This window comes from Apteryx rowi, unplaced genomic scaffold (genome assembly GCF_003343035.1).
Source record: "Apteryx rowi isolate R43461 unplaced genomic scaffold, aptRow1 scaffold_2, whole genome shotgun sequence".
Taxonomy (NCBI): Eukaryota; Metazoa; Chordata; class Aves; order Apterygiformes; family Apterygidae; genus Apteryx; species Apteryx rowi.
The window spans coordinates 3,754,808-3,776,567 of NW_020448307.1; the positions used below are offsets into that span (position 1 = coordinate 3,754,808).

Sequence of the window (21,760 nt, forward strand, 5' to 3'; positions counted from 1 at the left end):
GTCCCGCACGGGCGGGTTTGGGCGCCCTCGCGGCGGGCCGGGCCGGGCCGGGCCTGAGGCCGCGCCGCCCCTGGTGCGGAGGAGAGTGAAAATGCCCCAGGCGAGCGCGGCCGCTGGGCGCGGTAAGAGCTCTCTGTGGAAAAAACAGCCAAAACAAACCAACGGATAGGGAATGCAAAGTCACGGCGCAAAGCGGGGGGCTCCTGTCGCCTCCCTTCACGCGCCGGGAGCCCAGCGAAGGGCAGAAACTTCCCTGCGCAGCGCTCAAACACGCAGCTCGGCGGCCAGTCACAGCAGCCTGCGTTCGCTAGCGCAGTCAGTTCCTACAGGGGCGTACCGGGATGCTCGACTTCTTTTCTCAGTTAATTAATTAATTAGGAAATGTAATAGTCTCGGGTGGACGCTCGCTAGGACACGGGGATTAATTAAGAAAGCACCGGTGGGCGGTGGCGATAAGCAGCAGTTAGCAGGGATGCGTTTCCCTGCTGCCGGGTTCCGCATACGGACCTGAAATCTCTCTGGAGGTGTTTTTTGGTTGCCTGTCGGAGTGCTGCTGTGGTGCGCACGCGTGTCGGCCGCCTCCTTTCACGGGTGGACAAAACCGTCCCCAAGAGCTGCAGTGGTTTTGTGGAGGTCGAGGGGGAGCCTGTGGCAGATCCGTAGGCGTAAACCAACTCCCCAGCCTGAGCTTCAGCTATGGGAACACTTTTGCCTTCAAGTGCTAACTTTATAGTACTAACGTTAGTCATAAATATCAAATATTGAACTGCTAATACCGCTTTCTCCAGATCCTGGTTCCCTGAAGATCTCTCATCCAAATAAAAACCTGAACCGAACTACAAGGCTCAGCTCCTTACAGATGTGATTAACTTCACTAGCGTGGGGAGTCCCGTTGGGATTCCTCGTAGTGGTACAGATAAATGTGTGTAACTGCAGAATCGAGGCTGCCTTAGGCTGTGAGAAGTGCAGAAATCGCAGCTTGAGGTGGTATATCTGCAGCTTCCGTGTGGGAGGTTTTGTATTAATAGTCAATGAATTCAATGTGTCAAACAAACAAACCTTTAAATATTTAGAGATTAGGAGCTCCCTAATAAAAAATTTACAAGAAAAAAAAAAGATTGTGTGATTGTTACAGTGCCATTTAGATATTCTAGCAAAATAGATCGGATAATATAGACAGATAGTAAAATATTTTTGTGTTTAGCATGTCAAGATTCCGTGAGAATAGCCATTGATAAGTATCAAAACGTAGTGGAGAGGAAGAGTCTTACCATCTGGCCAGACTTCCTTACTTAGTGTTTTTATTTGAATATTTTACTGTTTGTGGAAACTGTCCTAGGCAAATACTCTGCTTTATTCATTTAGGGCTGTTTTTGGAAGAGGAAAGATGTAATCAACAAGCTGCTGTAATGCGTGAGCTGGCCAGGAAGCATTCGCCACCTCTCCTTTTGATGGTGCTCCACAGTGCAGAAAAAGACGAAAGGCTCCTTGGTCTCGAAATGGGAAACAGTGACCATGAGACTCCAGCGTAGCAGCTCAGGCATTCGTTAGTGAGGAGCCTCAGCTCTAGTCTCCCCTCCAGCACGCTGTTTTATTTTTTATTTAAGTCTCTGGATAAAACAATTATCTGGCCTTCCCTCTCTGATTTCATTAATCTTTATAATGGAAGAGCTTCAACAGAGTACACAGAATATTTATCTACCCTGTAGCATTAGCGTATTTTCCTGGGAAGTAAGAGCTATGGGTTTGAAATTCCTCAGGAAGAGGCAAGAAATAAACTCAGGCCCCAGACTGCTATACAAGAGTATGGAAATAGGATGGTACCTTCCCTTCCTGTATTTTAAATGCACTGACCTTGGTCCATGTGGACCAGAGGAGGATTTAAGGCCCTCTCCTGTACCCGGTGTTCCTTCTGAGCAGCTCTAGACAGCTGCCTACCAAGCCTTCCGGGGTGCTCACGGTCCGGCTCAAAGCCCCTAACATCTCTGCAGGGTGTAAACCAGGACGTCACACTACTCCGTGTTGTAAAACCCTGTTTGGATCTAGCCCTTGGGCCGTATGAAAGGCAAGTAACCAGAGTGGTGAGTGATTTAGGATGCATTCTTTTTATTTCATAAAAAGTTTGGGGATAAAAACAGTCAAAACCTAGGAGCCCAAAGAAGCAGCATATGTTATACGTGTGTGGACAGTTTATCTTTAGATGCTCTTTTTCTTTTCCTATCTTCCTTTGATCAAACAAGTTACCAAATACAAAAATCTATTTTCTTCATATTGAAAAAAGAATAGCGTAAGAGGCAAAGGCAAAAAAAGCTAAATCTAAACAAAATAAATAGATAATAACCAAAGAAGAGACCCCATTACAAAACTTTATACTTCTCAGATTGCTGTGAATTCAAAGGACAGAAAATGTCATTTCAAGTAGAATATACCTTAGATAACAGATATTTAGAACTTTTCTCCAGTATCCCATGGAGAGTATATCCAATGGGCAAAGAAAAGGCTCTGTGAGCTGATTATTATAGAATCATAAAAAGTTTAGGTAGCAATATTGAAAATAAATTTCAAATTGTGGGGTTGGGTGGGTTTTTTGCTTATCATTCTTATTGCGCCTTGAGTTTGTCTCATATCACAGCTGCCATGAGCAGAGAACAAAAAATACACAGAACTTTTTAGACTGATAATTACTGTAATTAACATCACAAGGCTATGGAAATTGCAGTATTCCCTAAGGATTTCTTGTCATTCTCCTGTGTTGCTGCACTGAAAATAAAGATTTTTGAACAGGATATCTTCAGTGTTTGGAACTGTCCTGCCAATGACAGTATTCCCGCTCTCCGTGGCTGTGTGAATCTATTCTTAACACTTGTGCTAGAATCGTGTTTCTGAGCTAATCTGGCTGAAAACTGCATCTTGTCATAAAGTAAACATTACTTTTAAACAGTATATGTTGTTCAGTATCCAAAGTGAAGCCTTTTTTCTTACAATGTGGTCAAAGCATGCAGCATGGGATTTTTTGAGCTAGTGAAAATATTAGTAAAAGAAAGTATATTTTAAAATCCCAGTATGAGAATGTTTTAACCAGGAATTCAGTGATGTCATAAAATAAATTATTTTTGCCCTGAAACATGTGCCAGGGCCAGATCAAACTGTGGTATAAAGGCGGTATTATGGTATTACGGCGCTGACTGATTTATTAGAGGCCTTGCATTGGAGGAGGCCGTTAGCACTGAAGTGCGTAGCCTTAGCCTAACCGAGCCTCCACCTGCAGCACAGCGCAGCCAGGCCTCCACTAGTACGACTGTAAAGATCTCGTATTTCTTTGCTCATTTTTAAATTTTGGTCATTTACTGCCGTGTCTGATTAATTTCTAAGCTGAATAATTTTGACAGCTGCCAGTTTGGTTCACATACCATAGGCTGAACCGAGGAGCTGCCAAGCGAGAAAGGATGCTACGGCCTGAGCTAAGGCCCTGTACCTGGCACAGACACATCCCGACCCTCCGTAGACGGGAACAAAGTAGAACCTAGCATACGTATTGATCAGGGAACTATTTGGCAAAGGAAGGTCTTCCAAGCATCTGAGGACCCACATTCATTTTTATCCTGGATAAGCCCTTACTTACAAATCAGTGAACACGTCCACGTTATTTTCAAAGTTCAGATTTGAGCTTTGCAGTGTCCAGTTTCGCCATCAGAGTATTAATAGCATTATTTATTATCGTTATCGTTATTTATTTATTATGTATATTTCTGTTTATTTAGGTCTGACTGGACGTGAAGAGTTTCAGAGTTTTGTCCAGTATTCTGCCACACAAGTACAATGTCTGGTAAATGTAAATATTGTTATTTTTGTTAATGTTATTGCTGTTATGGTGGGAGTAGAAGTAAGGAGTTTAGCTCTGAATTACACAGACTGAGAGGCAGATTGTCTTCAGTGACTGACCAAAACTGGGAGTAAGACAGAAATACCATCTCTTTTGAATTAATTATGAACCACACAGTTCTCGCTATTATCTGTTTACACATTATTGGCCTTGCGAGGTACTGGTGAGAGATTGCCTTTCACTGTCTGGTCCAAATGTACTTTAAGTCCAATTTCACTAAAAAGACTGCTCGCTTTACTTGTTGAAAGGGTCATTGTGTTAGTTATTACAGTGTTTTCTTTGTGCTCGCTTTCCCCGAATTCCAGTAACTATTTTGTAGAAAAGTTTGAAAGTGAACTTTGATGCCTGTGAAAGCTACTTCATTGACTTTATTGACTCCAGAGGCTGAAGTTCTTTATCCACAGAGATCTTTAAAAGGACACTAAAAAGTTTCAGCCAGAGCTTATAGAATTTGGTACTTATGGTTAAGTATTATGGGCCCAACGCTGTTCCCATGGAGACCGAAAGGAATTTTTCCATTGAATTAAGTGGTAGCAAAGCATACCCTTTATTAAGTGGGAAAAGGAGTGGACTGGAGAACTCAAGTCGTTGTTACTGGGTTTGTTTGCTTGCCTGCTTTTCTGTGTAAAGAAATAAACCAGAGGAAATTATAGATATTTACATTGTGATTCATCTGCTTCATACCTGCTGTGTTTGTAGCTACAGTGGGATACCCCAAGAGGCAGCAGTAGAGACATTTTTGTTTCACTTATTGCTAGTGGCTTTCCGTGAAAATCTGGGTGTGTGGAGGGTGTTGTAGTTCCCCACATGTCTCCTGGCTGGGAGAGGTCAGCAGCGGTACGACTGCTTTCTGTTGGCAGATATTGTTAGTGCCTCTTTAACTGAAGGTTGTGTGCCAGGTATAAGGGCACAGTTTAATGTAAATTTGTTAAGACACTCCAACCTATTAACAGTAAGATTCTGATGATTTACTAAAATATAAAGAAATCACAAGTATACCCACATTTAGAAAAAGGTTTTCCATTCTGGATGTTTGTGATGCAGCTCAAGTAAGTAGTTGTCAAAAGTCTATGGTGAGCAGACTGCTTCATCCAAAGTGACTTCACTGCTTGAGTGAGGTCTCTACCTGTATTCTGCAATAGATAAATGGCCAGACCGTGCAAGTCTTACATATGAAAATCCATGCTAATTTACACAAAAAGAGAAAATCAAGGCCTAAAATTGTACAGTATGGTGCTGAAAATTGTTTTTCTGGTTGGAACTCTATCATGAAATCGTGGACTATTGAAGTCAACAGATTTATGATTGATTTAAATGGAGTGAGGATTTTGTCTATAATGAAGTCCTTTCATTTTGGATCACTCTGAGATTTCTCTTGTTCTTTCTTAGTTGCTTATGACACATTCACTCTGTCCTTGCCTCAGACAAAGGGAAATTATACTATCATAGTCTCCCTTTAAATATTTTCTATTTGAGGGCTCACTGAAGAGACTCCAGAGGCAAATTCTTGGTTTAGAAGTTGCTATTTATGTCTAGACACATCTGAATGTCGTTATGCTTTGAATGTTCTGGATTGCTTGCCACTTTCTTTGTAAAGATGTATGAGTCTAGAGAGAGAGTGCATTATTTTAAATTGACTTTAAATGTGCTTTAACCATGTCAGGGTTCTACTTGTTGCAACTGGTTCCCATGATAAAAATATATAACAGTATAAGCAAGACCACAAGTAAAATTATTATTATTCATGTTTTAAAGCAGAGCAGAAACACGTTCTCAATATGTGGCACTGGATTCTTTTAACATATTACTATTATTATTTGAATTATCATATTGTCTCAGACTTCTGGTCATGGCCAGGAGCCTACATACTAGGCATTATACACAAACAAAACCGTTATGTTGTTTTTACCCTAAAGGGTTTCAGTCTAAGTGTGAGGCAGGTGATGACGGGGAATACAGTCAGGCAGTGAAGTACCAGAAAATAATGAAAAGATAATAACCGCCAAGAAAGATAGTGGTCTCGCTATTGCTAATCAACTATCAAAGCTCTTAATAAATAAACAGATATGTTTGGCAATTTATATATTTCATAGAAAAAACCCTGTAACTACAGAGTTGTGCACACCTGAAGTAAGGAGCCAAATGGTCTTCAATGCATGCCTTCAGTTCCAAGAACAGGTTACACAGCACAGTTTTCTTTTAAAAGGTCAAAGAATTAATGTTTCATTTCCTTTTGTCAAAGCTATGAATCAGTGAGTTGACTCTAAAACTTTGAACAAGAGACAGTACTAAATATGCCTCTTTCTAAGTAAATTGTACATTGTAACTGTAATATTATATGTAACAGATTTTTATTGAGCATTCTTGTATTGGCTTGAAATTGAGCTTCCAAGTGTCTTCAGCTCAGCCAAAGTATATTTTTGCAAGTACTGGCCCTTGCGCTTCAAGATATGGACAAGTGGGTGAGAATCTAGAGTAAAGCAACAAAAATGATCCAAGGTCTAGGAATTGTTACTTTGCTCACTTGTCTGGACAAAGATTGAAAGAATGGAAATTATGTGATATGAAAGAGAGAAGATGAATTTAAAGCAGCCACTGGGAGTATCTGTTCATTGGAACCGATTGCTTAGGGAGACTGCAGCCGGTGTTGAAAGCGGCTGGAAAGCCACCGGAGAGGAGAGGTGTGCACGCGCTTGAGCCTGTCTTGAGGCAGGAGGTGAGGTGATCACTTGAACTCACTTCCACCTCAATTCTTCTGCAGTTCCATAATTCTAGAAGGATTCTTTAAAGTATTCTAAAGTACTAAATTAAATTGCTGCTTGTTTTTATTCATTTCTAAATATTGTGTTTGCTTATCAAGCAGGTAAAAATTATGGAGAGCCAATGTGAAAAGCAACCATAACCCTTTCTAGCTCTAACAAGGCTTGCACATCCACTTAAAGAAGGATGGACTTAAAACTCTTATAATTATGTCTGCCTTGCTGTTGTATAGGTATTAATGTCACAGCGTTTCTGTATGAGCTAGATGAAGAAATACAGAATATTATTATACAGAATATACAGCATACAGAATATTATTAAATATCTGAATATCAGTTTATCTAACTGAATTGTGTTACTGCTGATTGCATGCTGTTTTACATTCTTTTTTGAAGTCTGGAGAAAATATTTCAGATGAACAATCAAAAGAACATTTTACTCTTTTCACATTCAGGGTGTGGATTCTATGAAACATTTATTCAGAAAATGAAATATTAGGGCCTGACAGATATCTCTAACGTCACTGAGTAAGCAGGTTATATGGAGATTTCTGGTACAACCAATCCAGTATTTTGATGAATACATGAGTAATATCATTATAAGAGCTGGAAAGCTGGATTAGATTGGTGATGAAGTTACTGTCATTTCAGTGATTATAATAAAGCCTGAAAATTAACAGCCTATTAAAATGAGTGCTGGTAGAGAAATTTACCTCTTTATCATTTTGTTTCTTTAAACAAAGAACAACAGAGCACTTTGCTTTACAGTGTTGATATCTTTGTTGCACAGGGCTAGGCATAGCAGAAACAGATTGCTGCAGATATGGCAGCTTAGATGGTAGTGAATTCTGCAAGAAGGTCAAGGAAATGTTGTATTCCCACATGGAGCTTTTTGGTCATGGCTTTATGTTTGTTGTTGTTTTTGTGTACGACATTTGTCTGGGATTCTGACACTTTATTTTCACTCAGTATTGTCATCAAAATGACAGCGACCCTCTCTGTTAACTGAAGTGGTTAGGAGCTCTCAGGCCTTAGATTGTAATTACATTGCTTCAAATGTCAAGTTCTTCAAAAGCGTATCACTTTTGGTGATATAAACCTAAGCAGCTTAGGTGATAGAAACCTAAGTAGCTTAATAGCTTCACGATGCCTTATAATGTATTGGGAATCTCCCTGCCCAGCGAATCTGATAGGGGAAATCTGAGTCATGGTGACAGCGTTAACAAACAGGAAGACAGTGAAGTAAAGTGAGTATGTGATGAGCTCAGAATAGGTGAGCTGATGATTTGCTATTTATAGATGCACTAAGAGGCTCAGAGGCGGGAACTCCAGACAGGCACAGTATTTGGTACTATATGAAAATTATTCCTCTTCAGAGTTGCAAGTGAAACAGAATTTGTAGCTGGCATAGTCTCAGAGTGCCCCGATTCTATAAACGCCTTTCTATAAAAATGCAGCTTTTGATGAGAGACTGAAAGATAGTACATTTAGCAATACAGACTGCTGAATTTTACCTTTCTGTTCTTTAGCAAGAGTATTTTGTTTTAACAGAGGAAGAATGAAATGATGCTGTGTATCTTTTCAACTGTACCTGAGCTTTTACATTAACAGCACTCTCATCTCGTTATTATAGGGTATAATTCAGGAATGAATTTGGTCCAGTTTATTTACTGGAAGATTCTCCCTGTTGTCAAGCAGTTCGGGAAAGTAGAGCTATAGGACTCAAATACAGTAACATGTTTTCTTCATGAGGGACATTAATTATTACAGAATCCGGTTGCATCTAACTAATCTCCATCAGCTCAAATTAAAAACAAAGAGATTGTGTTTGTTTCAGTTATTTGATAAAGGGTGTCATGTTACAGCTACCTTCTAAAAAAAGAGGGGACTCCAGAGCTCAGATTGCCAGTTAGAAACCTTATAATTCTTACTTGGAGACTGACATAAAATGAGTCCATGGACTGTATTCGAAAGAGGGCTGTACGATAAACCTGTCTACTGCAGCTGGCACAGAACTGGCACTCTTGAGGGGAGTCTTAACATAGGGATCAAAGATTAAATTAACAATTGCAAATGTATTACTTGTCTAAATCCTAGAAGTTGCCCCTCTAAGGGGCTGTAGTGCTAGGCAGTGCTGAGAAGCCGCTGGGAAGGCGGTAGTTCTTCCAGGGGGCTGATCCAGTGCTGCTCTGTGCTAGAATATGAAATAGGGCCGGGGACTGTTCGCGAGCCCTGGGATGCAGTCGTCTGTGCTTGCTGCTGTTAGAGTGGGCCCTAGCGTGGCTTTGGCTTCTGCCAGCACTTTCCCAGACAGTTCCTAGACGTGGCTTAAGAGTTAGCTTGGGCCATTTCCAATACACAGTTTGGACATGCCGCTCTGTTCTGAAGAGCAGAAGTCTTTAATAACAAAGATGACGGCCATCCTGTGCTAGTTGGCCCCAGTGCCGGAGAATGGTCCCAGCATGTTCAATTTAGTAGAAGACATGTACCCCTTTATTCATGATAGTACCATAGAAGAAAAAAATCCCATTAAAAGAAACCATAAAACATCAGACATTATAATCCTACAACCAAGTTAAAAGTTTTATCGTGAAATACCTTGTTGTAAAATATTTTCTGTCTTTCTTTAAATCACAAGCAACACATTTGTATCTATAAAGTCAATGAATCTCTCGCTGCCCCTGGCTAGACCCCTGTCTTGCGTCCATCAGAATCAAGGATCAATGTCATGTTTGTTTCATGGATGCTGGATTGGGTACTTAGTGCCCAGCTCTGTAAGTCTGCATACCCTTAAATCCTGATGAGTTCAATGAGCACTGAAAGAGCTCATCGCCTCAGAGGATCAGGCAGATATTGAAGTCAGTGAAGCCTCACTGAAGTCCGTGTCACAAGCTTAAAAAGCTCAGTTATATATTTACAAAAGCCCATGAGAGCTGAATTGTGTCCTGATTGAGACTGTACTGGAAGTAATGCATATGATTGGGTTGATGTTTACGTTATTTCCTGGCAAGGGAAAATTCAGACTTGTTTCTGATGTTTTTACACAACACAAAGCTAGCAGGCTGATTTGTATTCAACTGCTGCATATTGAGACTGGTCATCGCTCTTGTAAATGGTAGATAGGAGGAACCGCTGTAGCAGAGAAATATTTCTTCTGTTTTAGGATAGATTTTAACCATAGTCCTCCAGCTCCTAATAACCAAAGCAAGAGTTATGTGTCTAACATTCTGTGCCCCACACTTACAGTTATTTATTCCGTGATGTGCAGGAAGGAAGGAGACGTGTGCAATCTCCATTCTTGTTAACAGGAACTGTGCACCTAATTCTCTGTGCATTGTACTGAAAATGAACTAGTAAGATGTGTTCTGCATCAGCAAAAAGGCTCCCTTATTCAGCTGGAATGAGAACATGCACGCTATAACTTGGGAGTAAAGAAAATCACTGTAAACGATTTCTTTAAACAGGGTCTGTTGGGTTTTTCCCTAAATTTTTGCTGAGAGTGAAGATTCTGCAGTATTTTTTCTCCTTTCTCCTACCCAATTGCTAACCTTTCAATTGCATGCATTTCTGCTGCTTCTAGCATTTTCAGTCTAATGACAGGTTTTCATCTCTTTGCTAGCTTATGGCTAAAACAGTCCTTGTAACAGTAATCTTAGTTACTTACTTTCCTGTATAATTATTTCCATTTCTTCCCAATCTCTCTCTTCCTCAGGAGAAGGGCTTCCTGGTGTCTCACCTTGATAGATCTGTCTCAGAATTCCTCTGCTTCCTGCAAATGGCTTTACTGCAGGTGTCAAAATCAGCTGACAGCACTTTTGTGAGACATATTTTCAGGTTGTGGTGATATGTATAACTGTGACTTATTCTGTCTGAAAACTTGCAAAATGCTTCACAGAAGTATCATGAAGTACTATTAATCACATTTCAGAGGCTCAAAACTAGTGCAAGGAACAGAGTAAGTTTGTCTGCCGCTATTACTCAACAAGTCACTAAAATAAGCAGAAATGCAAATTCAAATTCAGATCTCCTCACTCACCATTCTTTGTGTTAACCACTCCCCAGATCCTAGATCTTTTTTCTATAGCAAAAGATATAATATAAAATCATGACTCAGACTTTTTCATTGAAGCAAATTCATTTGTATGCCATCTGATTTCATAAAAGCATAGTTATCAGGCTTTTTACTGTACCTTGAGCTTTTTAAATGACTTTTATCTATGAATCTGAAGGATTCTCAATCTGATAAATGTTAATTAATTATAAATCACTGAAATTAGAGAGGGGGAAGAAGTAGCTACTTATCTGTTCCATTCATGTAACAGCTCAAAATTATCCTGGACATTCTTTTTCATACACTTTGTCCAAGAATCCCGTCTTCCTTTGCAACACAACCTACCAGTGCTATTTCCTATCAGAAGTCAAAGTGAGGTGTATAAGGTGAAGGCAAAATGATTGCTGTTTTGTAAAGACATATGTTAACATATGGCATCAGCACATTCACACTAATTGTGCAGCCATGTGCCCTCGAGAAGAGCAGCATTTCTGAGCACAACCCGAGGAGCTGCAGAGACTGCACTGGAGTAGCCTGCAACCACAGACAGCTCTGCGGTGCTGCTGCCCGAGCCCCCTGTGACCCACGTTTTGCCATGCTGTGATCTACCAACGCTTCTGAGAGCTCATCTGCAAGAGAAAGCTGTCTCTCTGCAACTAAAATTAAATTCAAATCAATACAAATAATATCAATTTTGCCTGTTTTGACTGGGAACACATTTAACTAAACCATAATAAGCTACTTTGTATGGAAATAAGTGTCCACGCAGTCTTCACTCCAGTCTGACTGTATTGGTTTGTAGATACATTTAAAGTTATGCAGCAATACAACTTTCTTCTGTAGCAAAGCCCTTAGAGAGTCCTCAGAATCCTATGGCATCAAGTCACAGAAATATAATATGAAGGTTTAGGACATTTGACTGTATGAAACTTATGAATTCTGTCTGAATTCATGAAACTGTTTTATTTAATGCCGTGCTGTATAATGACTCAGACGTTTTTAGAAAATTTATGTTGCCTACTTTAGGCCTGAGCTTAAAGAGTTGTGAGAGGAGCAACTGAGTGTCATTTATTGTAATAATCTTCCATCCTTCTGGAAGCAGTCGAGAACACTGACCTGCTTGAGAGGCAGGAGAAGTCTGTTCTGTAAGTGATTGACAGTAGCGGAAAATCTTCAGCAGAAGGTGAAGAGTGAAGACAAACGTGTATGTAAGTGCTATTAAAGGGGGACATATCTGGTGTTGTAAGGGGTCGTGACTGGCAGCTACAGACGAGTTTTAAGAGAAGCTCGTGAGACAATCTGTGACCAGGGAGGAGACTGGGCGCCCTGAAGGGCTGACAGACGCTGAGTGATGGTATGGATTCTGAAGGGCTTGGAATTGCCTGGAGATATTTAATACTCTTCCTAAATCTGTGTATATGCTTAGCATATCTGTGAGTGAGGGCTCTGCGATTCTTTTAGACATTCCTCCGAATGTCTAAGTGTTAATTAAACACCAAGTAACCTTTCTCTTCCTAGTGTAGGAGGCCAGGGAAGCAAAGTACAGCTGTGATTGTGATTTATGTTAGGCCCTTCAGACATCAATAAGGTATCGATACAGAGGTATCTATAAAAGCTGGATTTCAGGTTGTATTCAGTAAATGGATGATTTTTCTTTACCCTTTGGGGTTTATAGTGCAGATTTACATGCCTAGACTGAAGAATTATTGCTTGTGTAACCATAATCACCAATACATCTACATAGATGGACCAGTTTTCCTTCTTTATTTTTAGCCTTGTGGCTTTTTCATCTTTGGTCTGGCAACTCTATAATGCAAAGGAAGTATATTTGTTGAAGTATCTATATAGTTCCAGTCCTTTCATTATGTTTACTTTTCCTTGTACAGGATCCTCCACTGTGGTTGCCTGGATGATTCTACAGTTGCTATTCATTGCTAATTATTAAACAGCCAATATAAATAAAATACTTTCTTCTTTGTAACCCTGGGGATAAAGTCTAGAATATCGGATTTACTTTATTTGTTCCAACTAGAGTAGAGCTAAACTTTCTGTGTTGCCCCCAGGTTTTCATACTACAGACTCGGTCAGTCAAGCATGTAAAATCTGGTGAAATAAACCCTAGAGACCGGGTTTGAAGTGTATCTGTTACTGTCCAGAATTCTGTTCCATTCAGAGTGGTTGCCCAAACTCAGCATGCAAGGCTTAATAATAATTAATTACTCTAAGCCAGCTAATGAAAAAAGTGGTATGGACAGACTTCATGTAAGCATACCATTTAACAGCATTAAATTTATGTTCTTGTGGTGCTAACAGTCAGTAATCAAATTTCCATTACTTAGTGATGTGTGTGAACAGACAAGAAAAATACTGAATCAACAGACTATCAATTAGAGATCTGCAAGTATCCTGTTTTAAATATGGCAGAGAAGTAAGGAGATTTTTTTCCCAAGAGACTGGTCTTCTAGTGAGTAAGCATAACTCTAAGTCTTTTCCTCTTTTTTTTTTTCCTCCTGAGAAACACCCTCTGCTTCTGGGTGTGCCGTTAGATAAACCAAAGGAAAGGGATCCATACAGAGCCTGTAGCAAGAATTTGGCATGTACAAAAATAGTGAAACAAACCCTTAAGTGTCTTTTGAAGACAGGAGGTAAAGTGATTTGCATTATAAATTAGTCTAGTCAATCAAAATTGCTCTAGAAATCATGGAGAGGTTTAAAGTGTGATGGGACTGTCTACTGTTAGTGATTCTTCCTGCTAGATTTATGGTATATTACTGTTTCCTCTATTTTTTTCTATTTTGGAGGCACTGCTCAGTTGTATGTGGTTATTAGTGCCAGGTAACTGCGAGAAGCTATGAAACCTTCACCATTCCTTGTGAAAACGTGAGAACAGCAGACATCCTAGCTGCTGGGGAAGAAGCAGTTTTATGTTTGATCCAGAAGACTAGGAATCAAGAGGGTGCAAAACTTTTTTGGACTTCATTAGAATCTTTATGTCTTTTGCCATCATGTAACTTTTCTGGCTTTCGCCTCAGAACTGTATGCCTTAGCTATGTCACACATGTGTTGTGAGACTTTAATTAATATTAATAAAGCCCATTATAGAAAATTAGCCATAGATAGGAGATTCTGCAAAAGGTGAAATCATAATAATAATGATCAGAGTATCTGTGTTGCTTGGATACTGAGAGCTGTCCTGGTTTGCTCCTCAATATTTGCCTTTCATTACAATTATTTCCCTCCCAACTTGTGGAAAAGGAATTTTAAAAGAGCTAAATGATTCCATTGGCAATGATGACTGCAAAGAAAATTCTTTTTCTGAGCTTTATTTTTTTGCAATTTGGTCCTTAGTCTGCCAGCTGAAGGCCTCACCAAGATCTGTTAGCAATAGCACACCACAAGAGTCACAAGTGACGGACAATAGTACATGCTAGTTTAGAGCACATTGTTTGTTTGTTTGTTGGTTTGTTTGCTTGGTTTGTTTGCAGAGTATCTTTCAAGCAATTCTTATTACTCATCTTTCCAGTCTGTCTTCAGGATTTTTGGGACTGGTTCCTAACCAGATGACTTATCTGCCAGTATATCCATTTCCCAGTGTAGACTTTGGCCGTTAATCTGCAAACACATGCTTCATCCAAAGGGATGTACAGAGAAACAGCTGTACATATTCCACTAGGTTTGTGGTACAATCTTGAAATAAAGCAACTACATACTCCACTGTTGAAAAATCTGCAACAAAAATACACAAGCTTAAAAATAAACACACAACTGGCATATTCAGCTAATCAAGGGTTCTGATTGTCTAGACATTTCTGTGAACAAATCAGTTGTATGTAGTAGAATAAAGTAGGTAGTCACCACTGGAGCCTGATTAAACTAACAAAAAGTGCTGCCTGATTAGATTCAACCTTATGCCATTAATAGCTGATCTTCGAGTAAGTGGGAGAAATCGGAGAGATGGGGTCCAGACACATAAGCTGATCCAGATTTTGAGAAAGAAGAACTCAAGGTTCAAAATCAGTTTGAGATCCGAGTTTTATACTGAGGCCCCTGTCTTCAGGATGTACAGAATCTAAATCTGGAAGTAAAGGCTCTGTCTTCTTCCCGTGTAGGAAACTTGTAATTGCTACCACACTTTATGTAGAAATAACTGACTTAATTCTTAAGGACTTTTGAAGGCACGCGTCCTCGGTATTGAGTTCACTTTAAACAAAGATAAAGTGCTAAAACACTGAGTGGTTTAGATATACACAGAAGTATGCATAAGAAGATACTTCATCAGTTCCTGTAGTTTGCAATCCAACATCTTTGAAGGTTAGCACATGTATTCTGTTTAAATCTTTTGATTAATTACATAGTACCAAAAACATACATATTTATAGCTTGCAGAATTAGATAAATTCTCCAGATGTGGCTTCCTTTTAGTTAAGTGGAGATGAATGGAGATCAAAGCCTTTGATCTTTAGCCTGACTAAAACTTGCTGCTGACATAAGCCTCTAGAAAATTATGCAGCAAGGGGAATTGGCCATTTTGAACTTTGATATAGAAGCATCTAAACAAAACCTATGGGAAAAAACTTGTGGAGGATATACACCATTGAGTCTCTACTAGTGAAAATAAAAGGCAGTTTTCAATAAACCCTTTACTCTTAAACAACATGTTTAAACAGCTTGATTTTATGTTCCAGCTCAAAGATGATTTAAGACTTTTCAGTGCATGCATATCCTCCATGATACACAGAACTGGCAGAAATTGTCATCATGAGCTAGTTTATAGCCTCTATTAAGGCTATTTCCATTGCTCCAGATGTGTAAAGGAGACTTATAGCTGAGTTCCTGGTATAGTGAAATCCCTGGTGTGTCCTAGGATCAGCATTGCCAAGTCAAAGATATCTTCTTCATGACCCTTGGAAGAAATGTTGAATAGCCAGAGAGCTGCAAATTCAAACTGAATTCTGGCCATATGAAAACTTTAAGGAGTCTTAGCAAGTTAGACAAATAGCACAGTCTTGAAACTCTTATCTTGTACCATAGGCTATCCTACATCACAGGTGCAAAGCAGTGCAAAATGGTGTGTGGCCATTTCTGTGCATCTCTGTGGCTTCATGTGCTACACAGCACAGCCACAGAACCACATGGCTGTGTGGGTGACATTGCCAAGAGAGCTTTGCCTTCCATGGCCATAGACTGTTTCATGAATTATTTTGTATGAATGCAGCTGATAGTTTAGATTCGGACTTGCCAACACCAGAAGAAAAAATTTAATCATCAAGAGCAACACAGTACAGATGGCCCACAGCAATCTGGACAAGGGTCCAAAAACTAGGCAGAAAAGGGTTATTAGTAATGAAGTGAAGGAACAAGGAGAATGGGCTGCTAATCCATTGAATAACTTAAGACACCTGTATGCTGATGCACAAAAAGACAGAGAATAAACAAGAGATGTGGGGAGTCTTAGTGTATGATCAACACTGTGACTGATGGGATAACTCATGTGGTTAGAATAGTCATAACAAAAGAATATACCTTGCTCAGGAAGGATAGGTTAGGCAAGATTATCAAGAACGTAGGACTCTGAAGTCTGTAGTGAAGAAGAGAGTTAGACTTGCTGAAAGTCAGTGGGTAATACTGAAAGGAGAGAAGAATTTGAGTCACCATGGTGGAGTCTACTACAGACTTTGACCCAGGAAGATCAGATGGTTGACGGTTTTTGTCAGTGACTAGAGGAGTCATCCAAAGACAAAAGCAGACAGTAACAGGAGATTTAGGCTGTTAACAAGAATGCCACCAACTATTCTAAAGCCTTCTCTAGGACTTTTAGAAAAATTTGGGGTATGGAAGATGAATAAAAGAACTAGAGGAAAGGCTTTTATCCTCGTGAGAAGAAAGGAGCTGAAAATATGAGTGTGGAAACCAACTTGGTGACACTGTCAATGAAACAGTAGCATTCATGGTCCTTAGAAAGGGAAAGAGGAAGAACAACAAAACCAATGGCCTTCAAAATGGCTAACTTCAATAAACTCAGGGAACAGATAGAGTCTCATTGGAGAGAAAAGGCAAAAATGAACACTACCCAAATGCAGAGAAAGTATAGGTTGTTGATTTACTAAATCATAAATTCTTTGCTGACATCAGAAGAAAGAACTATATAAACTAGATAATGTATAAGATTACTGAGGATGATCAAAAAAGAATAGCTCAAATAAATAAGGGAAAAGTCAGAATGGAAAAGGTAGAAAACTAAATGCAGCTAGCAAGAGAGATCAAGGCAACAAGAATAATTCTTAAATCCATTAATAATAGGAGGAATAGCAACTGAAGGATTTGTCCAGTGCTTGCTAGAGGAAAAACTCCTGATTAATGAAAATAAGAAGACTTACTGCCTCTTCTTCACCAGTCTTCAGTAAAAAGCAATCTGTGAGTAAGTGCCTACCACAAATAATATTTTAAAAAGTAATATTTCAGCCTATATTGGGGAAGAAACAAGTTAAATATACTTAGGTAAATTAGAGGTTTCTAAATTGGCTGGGGCTGACTTAATCCTACAGTATTTGAAAAACTGGTTTTAGTAATCTCAGAACTATTAGTGGTATCTCTCTGAATTCATGGAAGGGCTAGTGTGATACCAGAAGACTGTAAAAGACAGATGTATTGCTTATCTTTAAAAGGTGGGAGAGGTGAGCGGAGAAGGAGCTGGAGAATGGTACAACAGCCAGCTCAATAGCCAGAAAAATGATGGAACAAATACTCACATACCTGGAAAATAATAATAAGATGAGCAACAGCCAATACAGATTTGTCAAGAACAAATCATGTCAAACTAATCTAATTTCATTCTGGAGAGTAACAGACCATGTGGCTAGAGGTAAAACAGTAGATGTCAAATATATTGACTTCAGTAAGGCTTTTGACACTGATGATATTTCACTTTTTGTCCCCGTATAACATCTTCCTTTCTTTTACAATTTCCTTAAAAAATAGTCTAGAGAAAAATTAAAATTGAATATTACCCATCTGAAACATCCTTCTAAGTTTAATGATCCAATGTAACATATAAAACACAGGACAAACATTAGTATTTGTGAAGGGTGCCGCTCACAGCTGCAAGCTTTTTCATACTACTCTAGAACTAATACTGGGGGGCTTGGATCACCTCTTAGGTGACATTTGCATCTTTACTGTCAGTGAGTATGAGGAAAGGTGGAAGTAATAAGACATCTTCCCGTTACAAACTCACCAGGGAAGAGCTACATTTGATCGTCAAGGCACTAGTTGAAATCCAAAGCAATATCCTCGAAATGACAAACTGTCTTCTTCCTTACCGGTAACCTGTGCTGTCTCCTCCTGTGAACTTCTGAGATCGATTTCTGCAACGCCACAGGCGCATAATCCCCAATGACAGAAGTTTTATTCCATTTTGCAATGCTGTTAAGGTTTTATTTGTCTTTCCAACTAAGCCTTGTAGATACACTGACCTGAGCACCTACAATCAAAGCATACTCTCCAAAGGTTTCGGCTGTTCCTGAACCTTTGCTTTGTAGTGGTCTTGTAGGCAGCTGTGTAGTGCTGAATCAGCACATTTCCTTGCAAGAACAGCCTTGCCCTGTAGCCTCTTTCCTGCCCAGTACTGCCAGCTGTATTACAGGGCCTTGTTGCGGGCGGCTGTTAATGCTGTGTCCTTTCCCCGATAGACTCGCTGCAGCTCCGTCCTCTTAGCAGGGTTGCGACAGCAGAATGAATCAGATGCTTTACATTTAATAAACTTTCCTGGAGAGCAAAGCACAATTGTTCCCACACTAGCATACTGAAAAAGTAGACCATCCTCAGAGATCACCATCTCTGTGTTTAACAATTCATTTAGCTGGAATAAAGGAGTTAACAGAAAGAAATGTAGATATTATGTTACATATATAATAATGTCTCACAGTTGTATAGTAATTTTCATCCCGATGTGTTCAAAAAAGACAGCACCACTGAAATACAGTGACCTTTGCTGTGAAGGACAGCAGCCAGCAGATATGCAACATACTACAAAGCAGATGGAGAAATCCTTTGCTTGAAGGAAAGACATCACAGGAGCCTTTTTTTAAGGTGTTCTCAAAAAATTCCCAGTTGGAGGTCATCTCACGTGGTGATCTGGGTTCCAGCATAGGCCTGTCCAGAGGACACTTCATTCCCTCCCAAAATAAGTGTCTCAGATAGGTGAGATGAATCACGCCATGGAATTGCCTGTCTCTCTCCAGTGACTCTTGAGGGATCCTAAACCACAAGCTGACTAACTTTTAGACAGATAATGTTAAATAAGATGAATCCCATTCTAAACGAATCTCAGGGAATTCCGTTTGTCTCTACTGGTGAGATCATCACTGAGGAGTTAAGATAGCTGACTTCGCTGAAAACAGCAGGTGTGTCAAAAGAGATGGTTCGTCCAGTAATTCCTTCCTGGCTAGCTTAACTCAGTAAGGCTTGTAGAAATCGTGAAGATTAAAGTAAAGATTTCCACTATGCTCATTGGAAAAGCAGTGAAAAGTATTAATACAAAGTGCAAAATGCAGCAGACGACTGAAAAGTAGAGATCATTTTTATTTGCTTCTATTGCTCCTCCAGCAAACCAAAGGTATGATATTTTGACCAAAATATTCTATGTAATGTATTACCTTTATATTTGGATATGATATATGTGCAGTTTTACTGAGGAGAAGTAAGATGTTGGACTGTTGGATTACACACCTTTACAGACACAAAACTGTGAAAAGTTTAAGTCTGCCTTTTTATGCATGTCAGCAGTGTTGTAACACTCAATGGATATTTTTTTTTCTTATCAGAACAGCAAACTTCTGTTCATGTTCAATTACAGCTATCACTTTTTATTCTACTTAATGATCATTTGGTATCATAACATTTCTCCAAAGTTAGGCCACGTAGTTTCTGGTCAAAATATGAACATTTTTTTCCAGTGAAGAAAGATTCTTTCCCTAATTCTGGATACAATGAAAGCTGCAAAATTCTAGCTTCCTCTGCCTCTTTGAGAAGTTTCTTGGTGCTAACAGTTTCATTCTGCTGGGACTTCACAGTTTGGTTCTGTGTCAAGCCAACATTTCCCCTTTCAAACCTTCCTTTATGCTTTCCCTCAAGTTCCTCAGTTAAGCTACCCAGGCTCCACTGAACACTGTCAGCTTAGATCAGATGAGGATATATGACCATTTTGGGGGGAAGTCTTTGGTTCTAGACTGCCCTATTACCAGCATACCCAAATGGGGACCCCCAAAAATAGCAGGTCTGAATGGAAAATGAATGGGGCTGTGGAAAATGAATAATCATCCTGTTTTTAACATAGGGTTGGTGTGAGAATATGGGGGAACAAAGATGGGCACTGTAGAAACATCAGAGAGAAACAGAGAGATATACGACTAATACACAGTGTACATGTCAAAAATGGCCCTATGGGGTGAGACGTCTAACCTGTCCAGGCTGCTCATCTGAATTAAAGCAAGAGCAGAAGCAGTCAATAATATTCTATACAGTTCAGATATTACCCTCAGTTTTATATTCAGCTGACAGCATGCCCCTCAATAGGGCAAATTTTGCCCTTAGCCCCTTACATGACATCCCTGAAGCTACTGTTATGTCGGACACAGCAAGCCTTAACAATAGCTTTTTGCAACTTCATCAGCCTGTATTTTCTAATGCCATCACTCGCTGTGTGACTCCACCCATATAACTTCAAATCTCCTGGTTTGCAGCTCTTGAGCACACAGCTGAATCATCAGATGAGCCATTAGCTTTATCTGCAAAGGAAAAAGTTTACAGTTTCAAAAAGTCCTAAACCCATATGGTTTAGCATCTGATTTATTTCAAGTCATTTAAGTCACAAGTTGAAACACCCTCCCTTTCACATATGCTTAGGAGTTGGGGTGTGGATCTCTCTGCAAAAAGACTCTTCTGCTTGCCTTTGAAGAAAATGACCTTGCCTTTGATCTAGCTGTAAGCAAAAAAAGTGGCCTAGTCTCGTGACGGTGATAGAGCTCTGTTTTCTTCACAGGTACCTTAACTGTTAGGCATTATTTACAGTCCATATGGAAAACTAAAAGCAGAGTCTTACAATACATTGCTAATCCTGACCAAGTAGGATTTGTTGTATTTTGAAGCATAGTATATGTACTGTCATATATACTTTATTCCTGATTAAGGAAAGTGATTTTTTTTTCACTGTAATAGATTCAAGTGTCAGGGCCCTGAGTGCACTAGCAGTCCTTAATGGCTCTGATGAGGGTCACCTGGAATGTCTCCCATACCCTGCCCATGGGCCCAGGAGCCCATTTAAGCTCAGCCTGGGGCCTTCAGTCCTTTCTCAAGCTGTGCTGGAGGAGTGCTGGTCTCCAGCTCAGCCATGGCTGTGCCTGGCCCTGGCCCCTGTTGATCTGGACCCCGACCTGTGGGCTGACTTCCCTGCTTGACCTCAGACCTGCCTCAGCACCGTGAGCTTGCCTGATGATCTGGGCTCCTGGTTGAACGTGGCTGCCATCTCTGGGGCTGCTCCAGTCGCCTTGTTCAGGAGCAATGGGATGGGACCCTGGCTGTTGAGACCCCCTGCTCTGCCAGCCCTGGCTCCCCATCCCTTAGGGAACAGCTGGCTTGCRCTGCTCCCTGGCAATAAGGACTTCTAAACCTTAAGTCTGTTTGCTTTAAAAGAAGCTTGGGGAGATGGCTCATGGCAAGGATTCAAGAATTCATTAAATGGATAAAATTGTAAGTAAGTGATATGAATGGTTTAAAAACATAGTCTTCCACATTGATAACCTGGACATACTATGCCTGTCTGATGCCTTGGCCCCAAATCAAGAATGCAACCTGGGGATACTGTTTGTTAGAAAATGAGACAAAGTTAGCAGTGTCTGTAAAGCAATCTTTTAATGTCGGAGACTTCCTTACTTTAAAGGAGGCCATGAGGGTAAGCAACTTTTGCAGGCATATCCAGAGTACAGGGGTTGTTAGATGCCTGTACAGCATACCCTGCTCCAAAAAGAAATAAATACAATTCTGTCAGCATTAAGATGTGCTTTGCACGTA

At 40.0% G+C, this 21,760-nt stretch overlaps 1 protein-coding gene across 6 annotated transcripts in view; it reads left to right on the top strand.

Annotated features, from left to right (window-relative positions):
- The first annotated feature begins 52 nt into the window (after positions 1–52).
- The window catches only part of JADE2 (jade family PHD finger 2), a 114,142-nt gene continuing 92,434 nt past the window's right edge, over positions 53–21,760 (top strand). For 3 of the 6 annotated variants that reach the window (XM_026063298.1, XM_026063302.1, XM_026063303.1), the window contains exon 1: positions 21,387–21,439. In XM_026063298.1, the coding sequence (XP_025919083.1) occupies positions 21,402–21,439 (38 nt within the window). In that variant the 5' untranslated portion in view covers positions 21,387–21,401. Of the gene's footprint in view, positions 123–1,304; positions 2,066–3,761; positions 3,833–21,386; positions 21,440–21,760 lie in introns of those variants that run through there. The other 3 variants (XM_026063299.1, XM_026063300.1, XM_026063301.1) reach the window with 3 other exon arrangements.